This window comes from Dendrobates tinctorius, unplaced genomic scaffold (genome assembly GCF_039654945.1).
Source record: "Dendrobates tinctorius isolate UK_male_01 unplaced genomic scaffold, ASM3965494v1 ptg000075l, whole genome shotgun sequence".
Taxonomy (NCBI): domain Eukaryota; kingdom Metazoa; phylum Chordata; class Amphibia; order Anura; family Dendrobatidae; genus Dendrobates; species Dendrobates tinctorius.
Genome location: NW_027361743.1, coordinates 12,742,031 through 12,757,934, shown reverse-complemented (window position 1 = coordinate 12,757,934; position 15,904 = coordinate 12,742,031). Strand labels below are relative to the sequence as shown.

General features: G+C 45.9%; 1 protein-coding gene across 3 annotated transcripts in view; it reads right to left on the bottom strand.

Annotated features, from left to right (window-relative positions):
- Positions 1 to 15,904, bottom strand: part of NPAT (nuclear protein, coactivator of histone transcription) — a 95,782-nt gene that overhangs the window by 20,209 nt on the left and 59,669 nt on the right. For 2 of the 3 annotated variants that reach the window (XM_073582997.1, XM_073582999.1), the window contains 3 exons: positions 13,008 to 14,240; positions 10,891 to 11,006; positions 10,699 to 10,795 (listed from right to left, as the gene is read on the bottom strand). In XM_073582997.1, the coding sequence (XP_073439098.1) occupies positions 10,699 to 10,795; positions 10,891 to 11,006; positions 13,008 to 14,240 (1,446 nt within the window). The remainder of the gene's footprint in view (positions 1 to 10,698; positions 10,796 to 10,890; positions 11,007 to 13,007; positions 14,241 to 15,904) is intronic. The other variant, XM_073582998.1, reaches the window with a different exon arrangement.

The following is a 15,904-nucleotide window of genomic DNA, read 5'->3' as shown; positions in this document are numbered from 1 at the left end:
GAGCGCCGTGGCGAGGGAGAAGGGGAACAAGCCGCTGCCCCTGCCGCGCCGAAGACGCCCTCCTGCTCTGCCTGCAGGCAGGAGAGGGGAGCCGCTCCAGCCCCTGCAGAGTACGCAGCAGCCCTGGCCTGGAAACCTCCCGCTGCCCAGGAGCCCTCGCTGTCCTCGACACATCCTTGTGCTGTGAGGTAACCCATATTTTCGGACGGTGCAGGCACCCTAGATCCGTCCGCCTTGGCTGGGCGAGGAGAGGGACCGTCCGCCACCACGCAGTACCTGATTGGTGTAGCCGTGGGGCCGCACAGACTAGTCTTGTGCCTCTGTGCAAGCCCATGGTTTCGCTACCTAGGGGTGGACAGGGCTAAGTCTGGCATATTGTCCCACGTCGCGGGAGAGGGAACGTGGAGGGACACTCGCACGTGGTCGCCCGTTGCTGGTTTGGGGAAATCGGATCCTTTCAATAGGATGCGTTGCCCCTGTCGTATATTCTTTAAAAGAAAAAAGAAAAAATAGTTGTCTGGGGAAAAGTCCCAGAGATGTCCCTCGGTGCGGGAAAGGATACGCGGAGGAGTACTCGCGCGTGCTCGCCCGTTGATGTTTGGGGGAGATCGGACCCTTTCAATAGGGTCCGTCGCCCCTGTCTCCTCTTCATAACAAGAAAATGTTAAAAAAAAAAAAAAAAAAAAAAATAGTCTGGAGAGACCCAGACTGCGTGTGCCTCCATCAGACACTAAGCAAAAACTGGTTTCCGCCCGCTATCGGGGCGAGGGTGTATGCGGCGGAGGAGGAGCTAACTTGTTTTTTTGTATACTTAGTGTCGGCCTCCAGACGGCAGTAGCACACACCCACAGTCTCTGTGTCCCCCAATGAGACGAAGGAGAAATAATATTTCAAAGCTGTGGAGTCGTTATAAATTTTGGTGGAGTCGGTATAAAATGGACCTACTCCTAAAATATATAATACATTGGGCTCAGTGCAGGATGTGCTGTAAATGTTTTCATAATAATTTAGGAAAGTTATGAAATGTCCTAAAAAAGTGTTATTTTCTTGATCTAAGCATCTCAGATTATAGCTGACATGAATCTGTGCTGCACTTTATGTTCATGCTCAGTAGTGACTGGTGCTGTGTAGCCAGGGAAATTGAGGTTTGGCTCACTAACTCCACAGCCGTGTAATGTATACACATAAATACATACAGTTGCGCTCAGAAGTTTACATACCATGGCAGAATTTTTGCTTTCTTGGCATTTTTTCAGAGAATATGAATTATAACACCAAAACTTTTTCTCCATTCATGGTTAGTGGTTGGATGAAGCCATTTATTGTCAAACTACTGTGTTTTCACTTTTTAAATCATAACAACCCAAAACATCCAAATGACCCTGATGAAAAGTTTACATACCCTGGTGATTTTGGCCCGATAACATTCACAGAAGTTGACACAAGTGGGATTGAATGGCTACTAAAGGTAGCATCCTCACCTGTGATCTGTTTTACTTGTAATCAGTGCATGTGCATAAAAGCTGAGTGAGCTTCTGGGATCCAGACAGGCTCTTGCATCTTTCATCCAGCCACTGACAGGTCTGGATGGTGAGTCACAGGGAAAGCATAAGAATTGTCAATGGATCTATCTGAAAAGGTAGTTGAACTGTATAAAACAGGAAAGGGATGCAAAAAGATATCCAAGGAATTGATAATGCCAGTCAGCAGCGTTCAAACTGTGATTAACAAATGGAAAATCAGGGGCTCTCTAAAAAACAAAACCACGGTCAGGTAGACCAACAAAAATTTTGTCCACAACTGCCAGGATAGTTGTTCGGGATGCAAAGAAAAACCCACAAATAACATCAGCTGAAATACTGTACACTCTGAAAACTAGCAGTGTGGCTGTTTCAAGATGCACAATAAGGAGACACTTGAAGAAAAATGGACTGCATGGTCGAATTGCCAGAAGAAAGCCATCACTACGCAAATGTCACTAAGTATCTCGCCTACAATACGCAAAACAGCACAGAGACAAGCCTCAAAACTTCTGGAACAAGGTAATTTGGAGAGATGAGACCAAAATTGAACTTTTTGGCCACAACCATAAACTTTATATTTGGACAGAGGTCAACAATCCCTATAATGAAAGGAACACCATTACTACAGTAAAGCACAGAGGTGGATAGCTGATGTTTTGGGGATATATGAGCTACAAGGGTACAGGAAACTTGGTCAAAGTTGAAGGTCAGATGAATGCAGCACGTTATCAGCAAATACTGGACATAGATTTGCAATCATCAGCATGGAAGCAGCGCATGGGACATATTTGGACATTCCAACATGACAATGATCCAAAACACAAGGCCAAGTCGACCTGTCATTGGCTAAAGCAGAACAAAGTGGGGAGATCTCAAGCGCATACTTCACGCTAGACAGCCCAGGAATTTACAGGAACTGGAGGCTTGTTGCCAAGAAGAGTGGGCAGCTTTACCATCTGAGAAAATGAAGAACCTCATCCACAGCTACCACAAAAGACTTCAAACTGTCATGATGTTAGAGGGCGCAATACACGTTATTGAGAAATGGAGTACGTGAACTTTTGATCAGAGTCATTTGGATGTTTTGTGTTGTCATTATAATTTAAAAAGAGAAAACACAGTAGTTTGACAATAAATGGCTTCACCCAACCACTAACCATGAGTGGAGAAAAAGTTTTGTGTTATCATTCATATTCTCCGAAAAAAAATTCTGCTGGGGTATGTAAACTTTTGGGCACAGCTGTACATATATATGTACATATATATATATATATATATATATATATATACACACACATACAGTATATATATATATATATATATATATATATGTGTGTATATATATGAGAGAATCTGCCGCCCAATTTTCCACGCCAGGGATGTGAATTGCAGAGATGGAGGAATGGTTGGTCGCGGCCCAATGGAGGATGTGACTCACTTTGTGCATGGCCATCTTGCTCCGGGTACCTCCCTGGCGGTTGATATACGCAACAGCCGTGGCGTTGTCTGATTGGATCCTGATGTGGTGACCTGCGAGGAGATGGTGGAAGCTCTGCAGAGCCAATCTGATCGCTTGAATCTCCAAGATGTTGATGGGGAGACAACATTCTTGGGTTGACCAACGACCCTGTGCCGTGTGGTGATGAAATATCGCACCCCAGCCGAGAAGACTTGCGTCGGTGGTTAATATCAACCATCTTACTGGGAGAAAAGACCTTCCTTGATTCAGGGAGGACTTCAGAGTCCACCACTTGAGGGCTTGCCTGACCCGCAGGGACAGAAGGATCCGATGGTCCAGAGAGAACGGGTTCTTGTCCCAAGCTGACAGCAACTGGTGTTGTAAGGGACGCAGATGGAACTGTGCAAACGGAACTGCTTCCATGGCAGCTACCATTTTTCCAAGAACTCTCATGCTGAAACGAATGGAGTGAGAAGCTGGATGGGAAAGAGTTCGCACTGCTTGTTGTAAAGATTGCGTCTTTTCTGGAGGGAGAATGACCAACCCGCGGGAAGTGTGCAAGATCATTCCTAAAAAGGAGATTTACTGAGCCGGTTTTGGGCAAGACTTTTCGAAGTTTATCTTCCACCCCAGGCGTGAAAGTGTATTTACTGTTATCTCCACAGATTATTTGCAGGCTGAAAGGCACGGACCCTTGATGGGCAGGTCGTCGAGATACGGTAACACTACTACTCCCTGAGAGTGGAGAATGGCCATGACAGCCGCCATAACCTTGGTAAAGACCATGGGGGCAGTGGCGAGTCCGAAGGGCAAGGCCACGAACTGGAAGTGTTCCTCGTGAATTGCAAAGCGTAGGAACTGCTGGTGAGACGGGCAGATCGGGATGTGAAGGTAAGCGTAATTGATGTCGATGGATGCTAGGAACTCTCCTTTTTCCATGGAAGAGACCACAGATCGGAGAGAATCCATTTGGAATCGCCGAACAGTGACGAACTGATTTAACAGTTTGAGATCCAGAATGGGACGCATCGAGCTGTCTTTCTTTGGAACCACAAAAAGGTTGGAATAAAATTCTCTGAACGCCGTCCCTTAAGAGAGCTTGAACAGCCTGAAGGAAGGCCCTTGACTTTCCCTTGGGCGGAGAGGAAAGGAAAAAACGAGTTGGAGGGGGAGAGGAAAACTCTATCTTGTATCCGGAGGACACTAGCCCCCTGACCCACTTGTCATGGATGACCACGCGCCAGGTGTGGCTGAAGGAAAGTAGACGGCTGCCTACTTTGTCGGCGTCCGCCGGATACCGCAACAAGTCATTGGGTATGTCAAGTAGACCAGTTCCCCTCGAGCTTATAGCTTGGGATAGCACCTCTGATGCTGCATATGTGTTATCAAAATTTATCTAGGGGGAATTGTGAAGTACAGTATTCAGATGTATGGGACATCTTGTTCTCTGGGATCCATCTTTGTGCTTGCGACACCATTTTGTTGTTTACGAGTTAAATTTTGTAACTTAGCTAGATGAAAGTTCACGGCTGTTATGAAACCAGATTGTTCCAGCTTGTACAAGATATGAGATATGAGATCCTAAAAGAATGTGCTATTGTTCTATATTCTACGTCACGCAGCTAGGGACATATTCCGATTTTCTTGCAATACTATTGGCTTAAATGTATTACGATTCTATTGGTAGCTGTATACTTTGCATAATTAAGCAGAATGCTATGTAATGTGAGATTCAGTAAAGGGGCTCAGTGATCTGCCTCGATCCTCCCGTACAGAGACCCCCGTCTCCGTGTGGTCATTCTCAGTTGCTAGCAACATCCTGTGAACTAATTTGGAAATCACTGGATCAACCGTGAAGGGTTAATTTAGCCCTACCTCAACAGGTAGATCTCTGAGACCTGGCTCCTTTGGAACCAGAAGCCCTAGGTCTGGGTTTCCAAGGACGGTTAGGTCTGTACGAGACCTGGGAGCCTCTGTCCCCGCGCGAAGATGGACCTGATCCGGAGGAGAAGGTAGAGGAGGACCAACCGGAGTTGTTGTGAAAGGAACGAAAGCGCGCCAGCTGTTGGTTGCGAAACGGCCGAGCAGCTTTTTGTTGAGGCAGAAATTTACTCTTCTCCCCTGGTAGCATCAGAAATGAGTTGATCTAGTTTCTCTCCAAAAAGGCAACCGACCTGTTTGAAACGGGAGAGAAGCCAAGGATCTTTAGGATGCGGCATCCGCCCGCCAGTCGCCATAGGGCTCTTCTAATGGAGACCACATTAGCGGCAGTTTGAGCAGCGCAGTTGGCGGCGTCAAAAGAGGCGTCCACTACAAAGTCCGCTGCGTGAATTATCTGCCTGGCGACTGCGGTTGCTTCTGGAGGAAGATTGGTGTCCTGGAAGGAGGTAATCAAGACCTCTGCCCAAGCGGCCATTGCTTTTGTGACCCAAATTGCCGCGAAAGATGGAAAAAGCGGCGCTCCTGAATCTTCAAAAACTGAACGGGCAAGGTAGTCAATCTGACGATCGGAGGGGTTTTTGATTAAGGACCCTTCGGACACAGACAGAAGTGTCTTTGAAACTAAGAGCGATACAGGCGGGTCCACCGGAGGAGACTGTAACCAATCCTTCATTAGGTCTGGGTCAAAGGGGTATTTAGCCTGAGTAGCCCTGCACATGATGATGTCATCTGGGTGGGCGGGACTAGCGCCAATGCTCTCCCGTCCGCATGTCCCGGAAGAGGAGATGCTGCCAGAGAGTCAGCGATCTCTGTGAGTGCGTGCCCGCAGCTCTGTGCCTCCCTGGGGATCTGTGCCCTCCAGCTGTGTGCCCCCAGCTATACCTCCACATGTGATCTGTGCCCCCCACCTATATATACCCCGTGATCTGTGCCCTCCAGCTGTTTCCACATGTGATCTGTGCCCCCACCTATATATACCCCCTGTGATCTGTGCCCTCCAGCTATGTTTCCACATGTGATCTCTGCCCCCCACCTATATATACCCCCTGTGATCTGTGCCTTCCAGCTATGTTTCCACATGTGATCTGTGCCCCCCACCTATATATACCCCGTGATCTGTGCCCCCCACCTATATATACACCATGATCGGTGCCCCCAGCTATGTTTCCACATGTGATCTGTGCCCCCCACATATATATACCCCCTGTGATCTGTGCCCCCCACCTATATATACACACCATGATCTGTGCCCCCAGCTATGTTTCCACATGTGATCTGTGCCCCCCCACCTATATATACCCCGTGATCTGTGCCCTCCAGCTATGTTTCCACATGTGATCTGTGCCCCCCACCTATATATACCCCTTTGATCTGTGCCCTCCAGCTGTTTCCACATGTGATCTGTGCCCCCCACCTATATATACCCCGTGATCTGTGCCCTCCAGCTATATTTCCACGTGATCTGTGCCCCACACCTATATATACCCCGTGATCTGTGCCCTCCAGCTATGTTTCCACATGTGATCTGTGCCCCCCACCTATATATACCCCCTGTGATCTGTGCCCTCCATCTATGTGCCCCCCAGATGTTTCCCCATGTGATATCTATGCCCCCTGTGATCTGTGCCCTCCAGCTATGTGCCCCCCGTGATCTGTGACCCCAGCTGTGCACCCCTGTGATATCTCTGCTCCCAGCTTTGTGCCCCATGTTATCTATATGCCCACCTGCTATGTACCCCCTGTGATGTTTGTGCTCCCATGTGCCCCCTGTGATCTGTCACCCAAAGCTATGTGCACCCCTGTGATCTTCGTGTCACCCCTCAGTGATCTGTCCCCCCGGTGATCTATGAGCCTCCCCGACGATCCCTGTCCCCCCGGATGCTATATATCCCCCCACAGCTGCTGCATTTACCCCGAAAGTGCTGTATATCCCCCCCCCCCCCCCCCCCGAGTACTGTATATCCTACCACCTGTGATATATATAGCCCCCAGTGATGGAGAAGCAGCTCCAGCCGTCACATTAAGGGTGAGTTACCGTAATTAATTGTTTGACTAAATATACCGGGGTAATTTTCAGGCTATGTACCCACGTATGCAGAAAATTTCTGCATGAAAACCGGACTCCTTCCCAGTAAAATGCTCGCTTTTTTTCCGCGCGTCCCCAGTCTCATAGAAAATAGCTAGAAATGCGTATTTTTCCACAAAATTAATGAGCATGCTGCGTTTGTTACCGCGATGCGTTTTTTTCGTGGAAAAAAACGCATCAATATGCACAAAAAGTGCGGAATTCATTAAAATGAATGGGATGCTTCTTTTAAGCATTTTTTATGCATTTTTGCTGGTAAAAAAAACGTGAAAAAAACGCTTACGTGGGTACACAGCCTCAAGGTGATCATTTTTGTGTGGCCCTCGAATGATGGTAGAAATTTCCAAATGGCCCCCAGATAGAAAAAGGTTCCCCACCCCTGGCTTATGCGGACGATCTCTATGTTGCTGAACCACTTCCTTAAAGTCCGGATGGCTGGTAAATAACCTACGCACGCGCTTGGTTTTCTTAAGAGAAATAGGATGTGTTGGAGTGGGAACATTATCCTCATCCAACTTCAGGATCTTGTTAACTGATTCTATAAGAGAATCAAGTGACTCTTGATCAGATGGAGGATTCTGAGGGGCAGACTGTCAGAATCAAAATCAGAGTCGTGCTCGCTGAGAACTCCAGGAGAGGGAGAGCGAGAGATAGGAGCCGCAGATGCAGAAGCGTGAACAGGACTAGAGGAAGCGTCATGGGTTCGCTTTCTAGAGCCCCGACCATCCCTTGAACTAGAACGGCCCCTGCTGGCGGACGGTTCTCTTTCAACGCCAGAGCTTTCCTCGGGGTGGTAAGGACGCCTTCTGGTTTAAAGAGCCCTCCTGAAGGGAGAGTATAGCCTGGGTCAGAGACTCTACCGATCGTGACAGGGACGCAGCCCACTCAGGAGTACTAGACGCAGGAGACCCGTCGGCGGCAGTGGGCGATTGAGTGCAGATCCGGGCGCAGGCCGGGTCGCAGTCAGTGCAGAACGGATTAGTCTGTGCACTAGGTAAGCCAGCCTTGCAAGAGGTACACATGGTAAAAAACGCAGTGTGCTTTTTAGCAACCCGCTTCGCTTCTTTAGATTGAGACATAGCGCTCCTGAAAGGGTTAACGGCAGAGTCTGCTGCAGGGAATGTGCCGGGAAGGGGTTAATCTTTGATCTGGGGTAGATGCAGCTTACCCGGTCCTATCTTGTGTCCCCCGGGAGGAATGGCGGTGGCCCTGCGGTGACACCCGGTATCCGGCTGCTCGCCTCACAGCTTGTGTCCAGCTGAGGAGAAAAGGATATGGCCCCCGAGATTAGGAGCACGCGTCTCCTACAGGCTGAGAGGCACAAAAGCGAGGGGGGCGGCGCTATTCAAATTGCGGCCTAGTTGGCCGGAAAAGCTGGGGCCTGGATTTTTAGCCTACCCGAGGTAGGCGCCAGTGGGCGGGCCGGAGCGGCGCCATTTAAATTGCGGCCTAGCAGGCCAGGAAACCAGGGACTAAATTTTTCGCGGTAGCGCCGACGGGGGGCGTGACGGTGAGGGCTGCGATGGGCGCTGAGAACTCCTGGGTGCACAGCCGCTGACTACATCAGCGCCTTACACCCGGGGGACAGGACCCAACCCCATACCTCCACTCCAGCGTTCAGCGCTGTCCGGTCCTCTCATCCTCCAGGAAGCAGCAGAGCTGGAGGAGTTCTTTAAGGGGCCATGCTCAATCGACCCTCCCTATGATAGGGGGATGGAGAGCTATGGGGCTGATTCAGGGCCTATGTAAGCGCTGTCCCAGTCTTCTACGTTACGTGCGCCTGCCCCAGACCGGAACTTCCATCAAGCATCATCGCCAAAGGTAGAGGAATCAGCCCCAAAAACGTCACAGGAAAGGTACGTGAAGGGTTACTCCATGTGCTTGCCTGTTGTTGGTTTGGGGGTAGAGCGGGATGTAGAAAGGAACTGTCGTCCCCTTCACTCCATTAATTAAAAAATAAAAATTTACAGAAAAATTCAATATTAAAATAAAAACGGTGGGGTCTGAAACCAGACCCAAGTGCCTCCTACAGACACTAAGCAAGAACAGGAGATATCTCATCCAGCTGCGGGGTGTATACTGCAGGGGAGGAGTTAACTTTTTTCTTTCTGATTGCTTAGTGTCCTCCTAGTAGCAGCAGCATAACACCCACTGTCTGTGTCCCCCAATGAGGCATAGGAGAAATAGGTCTTATATTCTAGGTTCTTCAAAGTAGCCACCTTTTGCTTTGATTACTACTTTGCACACTCTTGGCATTCTCTTGATGAGCTTTAAGAGTTAGTCACCGGAAATGGTTTTCACTTCACAGGTGTGCCCTGTCAGGTTTAATAAGTGGGATTTCTTGCTTTATAAATGGGGTTGGGACCATCAGTTGTGTTGTGCAGAAGTCTGGTGGATACACAGCTGATAGTTCTACTGAATAGACTGTTAGAATTTGTATTATGGCAAGAAAAAAGCAGCTAAGTAAAGAAAAACGAGTGGCCATCATTACTTTAAGAAATGAAGGTCAGTCAGTCCAAAAAATTGGGAAAACTTTGAAAGTGTCCCCAAGTGCAGTGGCAAAAACCATCAAGCGCTACAAAGAAACTGGCTCACATGAGGCCCGCCCCAGGAAAGGAAGATCAAGAGTCACCTCTGCTGCCGAGGATAAGTTCATCCGAGTCACCAGCCTCAGAAATCGCAGGTTAACAGCAGCTCAGATTAGAGACCAGGTCAATGCCACACAGAGTTCTAGCAGCAGACACATCTCTACAACAACTGTTAAGAGGAGACTTTGTGCAGCAGGCCTTCATGGTAAAATAGCTGCCAGGAAACAAGTGCTAAGGACAGGCAACAAGCAGAAGAGACTTGTTTGGGCTAAAGAACACAAGGAATGGACATTAGACCAGTGGAAACTTTGGTCTGATGAGTCCAAATTTGAGATCTTTGGTTCCAACCACCGTGTCTTTGTGCGACGCAGAAAAGGTGAATGGATGGACTCTACATGCCTGGTTCCCACTGTGAAGCATGGAGGAGGTGTGATGGTGTGGGGGTGCTTTGCTGGTGACACTGTTGGGGATTTATTCAAAATTGAAGGCATACTGAACCAGCATGGCTACTGGCTACCACAGCATCTTGCAGCGGCATGCTATTTCATATGGTTTGCATTTAGTTGGACCATCATATATTTTTCAACAGGACAATGACCTCAAACACCTCCAGGCTGTGTAAGGGCTATTTGACCAAGAAGGAGAAAGTGATGGGGTGCTACGCCAGATGACCGGGCTTCCACAGTCAGCAGACCTGAACCCAATCGAGATGGTTTGGGGAGAGCTGGACCGCAGAGTGAAGGCAAAAGGGCCAACAAGTGCTAAGCATCTCTGGGAACTCCTTCAAGACTGTTGGAAGACCATTTCCGGTGACTACCTCTTGAAGCTCATCAAGAGAATGCCAAGAGTGTGCAAAGCAGTAATCAAAGCAAAAGGTGGCTACTTTGAAGAACCTAGAATATAAGACATTTTCAGTTGTTTCACACTTTTTTGTTAATTATATAATTCCACATGTGTCAATTCATAGTTTTGATGCCATCAGAGTGAATCTACAATTTTCAGTCATGAAAATAAAGAAAACTCTTTGAATGAGAAGCTGTGTCCAAACTTTTGGTCTGTACTGTACATACATACACACAAACAAACATGCCATATGAATACCTGCATTTGCAGTAGGTCTTGGGGGCTCAGGTTTCTTTGACCTTGGAGGTAATGGCAGTTTCGGGACTATAGACTTCGATACAGGAACATGCAGGAGCTACAAGGGAAAAAGAGAATCTGTTTCCCCTATTCTTAAGTAAAAATGATCCTTATCATAACTGTATTGTATTCGTAATGGTGATTTCCTATTACCTGATGAGATGGTGCTGTGAAAGTGCTACTATTCTGGCCAACAAGAGACACAGGAAACATCCCCACAACTCCCTGCAAAACAGGGGGGACAGGAGAGGCGAGTATAATGGTGGAGCCTGGAAGTATAAAAATAGCTTATATTAACAAATCATGTCCAAGATGTGAATTAAAAAAAACATAGTAAATTAATAGTATAGGACTATAAGATACACTTTACATTGTATACAGCCTGTGGCAGGGCTTCAAAGGAGACCGTGATTTCTGCTATATGCAGTGATGTCGTGGTATTGCTGTATACAGCACATGTGATCAGACGATCACAACTTTAAGTCCCCTAAGGAGACTTAAGTTAAGTGAAAAGTTAAAAAAAACCTAAATGTTTAATAAACTATGAATAAGAAATAGAAATTGGCAGTGATGTGAAGGGGTTAAAAACATGGACAAGAACAGACTTGGAAGGGGTAGACCATTTTAGATTTAAGCATTCCATTTTAGTAAATTGACCTGAAACCCAGGAACCAGACTTTAAAAAGGGGAATGCAAGTTAAAATTTTAGAAAACGTCTTAAGATCACAGTCTGTGGAACCTATCACTCGAATACCAACCTCCTTAAGTATAAGTATTTATTTTATCATGCAAGAACATTATTAACCCGTGACAGAGCCAATTTGGTACTTAATGACCAGGCCAATTTTTACAATTCTGACCACTGTCACTTTATGAGGTCACAAGTCTGGAACACTTCAACGTATCCCACTGATTCTGAGACTGTTTTTTTGTGACATAATGTACTTCATATGTTAGTGGTAAAATTTCCTGTGTCCCCCAATGAGGCGAAGGAGAAAAAAAAAAAATTTGCAAAAATTTGGCAATTTTCAAACTTTTAATTTTTGTAACCTTAAATCAGAGTCAGATTGCACAAAATAGTTAATAAATTACATTTCCCACATGTCAACTTTACAGCAGCACAATTTTGCAAACAATTTTTTTTTTGTTAGGACGCTATAAGGGTTAAAAGTTAAAAATTTACAAAACCATTTTTTTCTTTTAGGGACCACCTCACATTTGAAGTGAGTTTATGGGGTCAATATAACAGAAAATACCCAAAAGTGACACCATTCTAAAAACTGCACCCCTCAAGGTGCGCAAAACCACATTCCAGAAGTTTATTAACCCTTCAGATGCTTCACAGGAACTAAAGCAAAATGGAAGGAACAAATGAACATTTTACTTTTTTCACAAAAAAATTACTTTGGAACCAAACTTTTTTTTATTTTCACAAGGGTATCAGGAGAAAATGGACCACAAAATTTGTTGTGCAATTTCTCCTGAGTACACCAATATCCCGTATGTGGGGGAAAGCCACTGTTTGGGTGCATGGCAGGGCTCAGAAGTGAGGGAGCACTGTTTGACTTTTGAACGTAAAATTGGCTGGAATCAATGGTGGCACCATGTCGAGTTTGGAGACCCCCTGATGTATCTAAACATTGGAATCCCCCAATTCTAACTCCAACCCTACCCCCAACACACCCCTAACCCAAACCATAACCATAATCCTAGCCCCAACACCTCAACCCTAGCCCCATCCCCAGCCCTAACAATAGCCCCAACCCTAGCCCTAATGGAAAAAAAACAATATGAAAAATTTCCTGTTGCCAGCTGGCAGATCTCAGCAGGCAGTGCACTGCGCATGCGCCCGCCATTTTCTTCCCGGAAGACACCGCCGGCTGGGGGGCATCACGGGGGGATGCAGGAGGGTCCAGGGACAATGGAGGTACTTTGACCCCACTTCTCTGCGATCACATCAGAGGAGAGAGAAATTAAATGGAAAATCTGACTTTTTTTTTTTTGCGGTCGTCATTATTCCGTGATTGCAACACTGGGGTTGGTAAAAACCGACCTGAATCATATTCTCCGGGGTCTCAGATACCCCAGGTAGTCGAGACCCCAGAGAATTTCTGATTCTGGGGGCGCTATTACTCTTATTTCTCAGTGCCGTTAAGGAATATGTACCCTTAACTACCGCCGTTAAAAGGTGTATCGGCGGTTTATAAAAAAAAAAAAAAAATATTATACATATTTTTACACGCCTGCATTGACAAAGCACAATCACACACCTTGAGGAAGTTTTGGCGACATGGTCTGTCCGATGGAGTAAATGCTGCCAGGCCTGGGAGGAGTCTGAAAAAGACTTGGCTGCTTTTGGTTGGAAGCAGAACTTTTGGACACCACCACAACATTAGGAGGCATGGTTGGACCACAACTGTTAAAGTAAATGTTACCAGTTGGTGCAAATGAGGAGCTTGTTGCTGGCACTAGCTGTATAACATTGTTCTCCCCTGTGCCATTAGACGACCCAGAAATGGAATAAATGGCACAGTCACCACTTAATGTATTGACGCTTACAGTGGCATCACTTGACTGAGTCACCAGTTGAGTTTGCTCTCCGACAACAGGCGAGTCTGTAAGATCGATGATGTCATTATCCTGGGATGGAACGACTTTTATCAGATCTTGACTTTTCACTAAAGGGGATAATATAATATCAGCATAATTCTCTTCATTTATACTTTTCACAGCGTCATGTATTTCTGGATCTTCGGGCAAACACTCTGTGCTGAAGTTGAGTGTTATATTGCTGGAGTCGTCTAAAACTGTTTGGCTGGTACTTGGCAGAGAACTACAGGGGGCTGATGTCTCGGGTACCGTGCTGCTTTGCCCAGGACATGCTGAAAAATCAGAATTTTGCAACGGTTGCTCCTTTACAGCAGATGATATGGATTCAGATACATTTAATTGCAGGTTTGTTGCAACGTTACAGAGTTTATTCAAAGGACTTTGTTTTGAGCTCTTTGTTGCTCGATCATCCTTTTCCATTTGTGGAGACTTTGATGGAATTATTGGGTCATTTTTACAGGTTTCCAGTTGCATTACATTTGAAGGAGTCCCAGTGTTGGTCACCTCATTAACAGTCCTCATAATAGATTTATCTGCATCCACTATGCTCGGTAGTGAAATATCCTCTGCCATGTGAAAATCATATGCTGCTTCTTCCTTAGAAGGAGATGTGTTCTGCATTTCAATATTTTGTGCATCGTGCACCACATCACCACCTGATAAATCTGAGCTCGTCTCCCCATCGGTAACTATTACAGGAGCGTTGCAGTGGCTGTCACCTGAGCTGTGATCTACTGAACTTGACTTTTCGTTTTCACAATCTTGTTGGGAAGTACTGGCAATTGGAGAAGTTTGGTCCATGGAGAATTTTCCACTATGTTGGCCCGCTAAGTTGTCACTGTCTTTTTCCTTTGAGTACAAATCGATTTTCTTCGCAGATTCTGTACGACCTGCTGTGAGAAACCTTTCAGTTAATACAAGGTAAACATGTAATATAAAACACAAAAGGCCCAAGCTTCATCAAAGTGTTTTGGACCGAAATCAGGAGTAACCCCCTTTAAAAGGGAATCGGTCACCGCTCTGGGATGCTTTTCAGCTATTACTATGGGCATACAAGTAATAAAAAGGCTAGACTAATCCTATCTGTATGCCTCATAGCTGCGGTCTAATTGTGGAGAAATAGAGTTTTAATCGTTTATGTTAGTGATCTCTTCCAAGCTCCAGGGCATACGGTGAAAACAAACAAAACCAAAGAAAAGATAATGTTTGCATATACCTTAATGTGCAAATTGCCTCTTCAAAAAAAAGAGGACTTTAACTCTATAGCGCCACCTGTTGGTAGTAGCGATCCTACAAGTCAGAATCAACCCTTTAATGAGTCTTGTAATATGACTTTTTCTCTGAAGAGGCAATTTGCATAGTATTTTCCCACAGGAGCATTGCACGACTATACCTTAATGAAAATAAATAAGATAAAAAACAAGTGCATTAAATAATTAACATAGGATACTTAGTAAACACTGTTTTTGATCAGGTTTCGGTTTTTCTCCAGGGCGTGCGGTGCTTGGAAGAAATCTCGCCTCCTGTCTTCATTATCATATCACCCCCCTCCCACATACGTCACACGGACCTATGACATGCAACTGTGGCGCCGTAATCCTGCGCCCTCCACTCACGCGATTATGGGTACTTTATCCGCCCTTCTCTGGGCAGTGCATTGTTTTTCTGCACAGGTACATCGCTGCTGCTCAGTTACTCGCCTGCGCAGAAGAACAATGAAGACACTGAGAAGGGCGGATAAAGTACCCATAATCACGTGAGTGGAGGGCGCAGGATTACAGCGCCACAATTGCATGTCATAGGTCCGTGTGACGTATGTGGGAGGGGGGTGATATGATAATGAAGACAGGAGGCGAGATTTCTTCCAGGCACAGAATGCCCCAGAGCCTGGTAGAAATCATTAACATAAAAGATTAAAACTATTTAACAGCTACACCACAGCTATGAGGCATACAGGTAAGACTATTCTATTTACAAGTGGTAAAATTATTGCGACTTGGCGTTTTCATGGCGACATCTCACTTCATCTAATTCATGGTGAGCTGCAGCTTAATTTACATCACAAATTAACTTCAATCCATGACTTTAGTGAGATTAGTGACGAGCAACAAGACCCCTCATCAAGACTGGCATTATTCACGCTGGTCTTGATGTCAAAATCTAGACAGATAAAACTATATGGAACTTAAGATTTATACACCAGAAGTATTATTCCAATGATGTGGTCGATAGGATACACCAGTAATGACCTCTGTTCCCTGAAGAGCAGCAGATTACCATAATTTTCAGACTATAAGACACATCCCAAGTTTAGAAATGGAAATTATAAAAAAATAAAAAAAAAATAAGTTTTAGTGTGAAAATGGGGGTCAGTCTTCTAGTAAGAATTTATCTCATCAGAGAGGTGGAGCTAGGTCGTCACTGCAGGAAGTGGGCCAATGTGAGGTAACATAGTAACATAGTTTTGAAGGCTGAAGGAAGACCTTATGTCCATCTAGTTCAGCCTATTTTTAGTGCAGCTGTTCTGCATTGTTGATCCTGGGGAAGGCAAAAAACC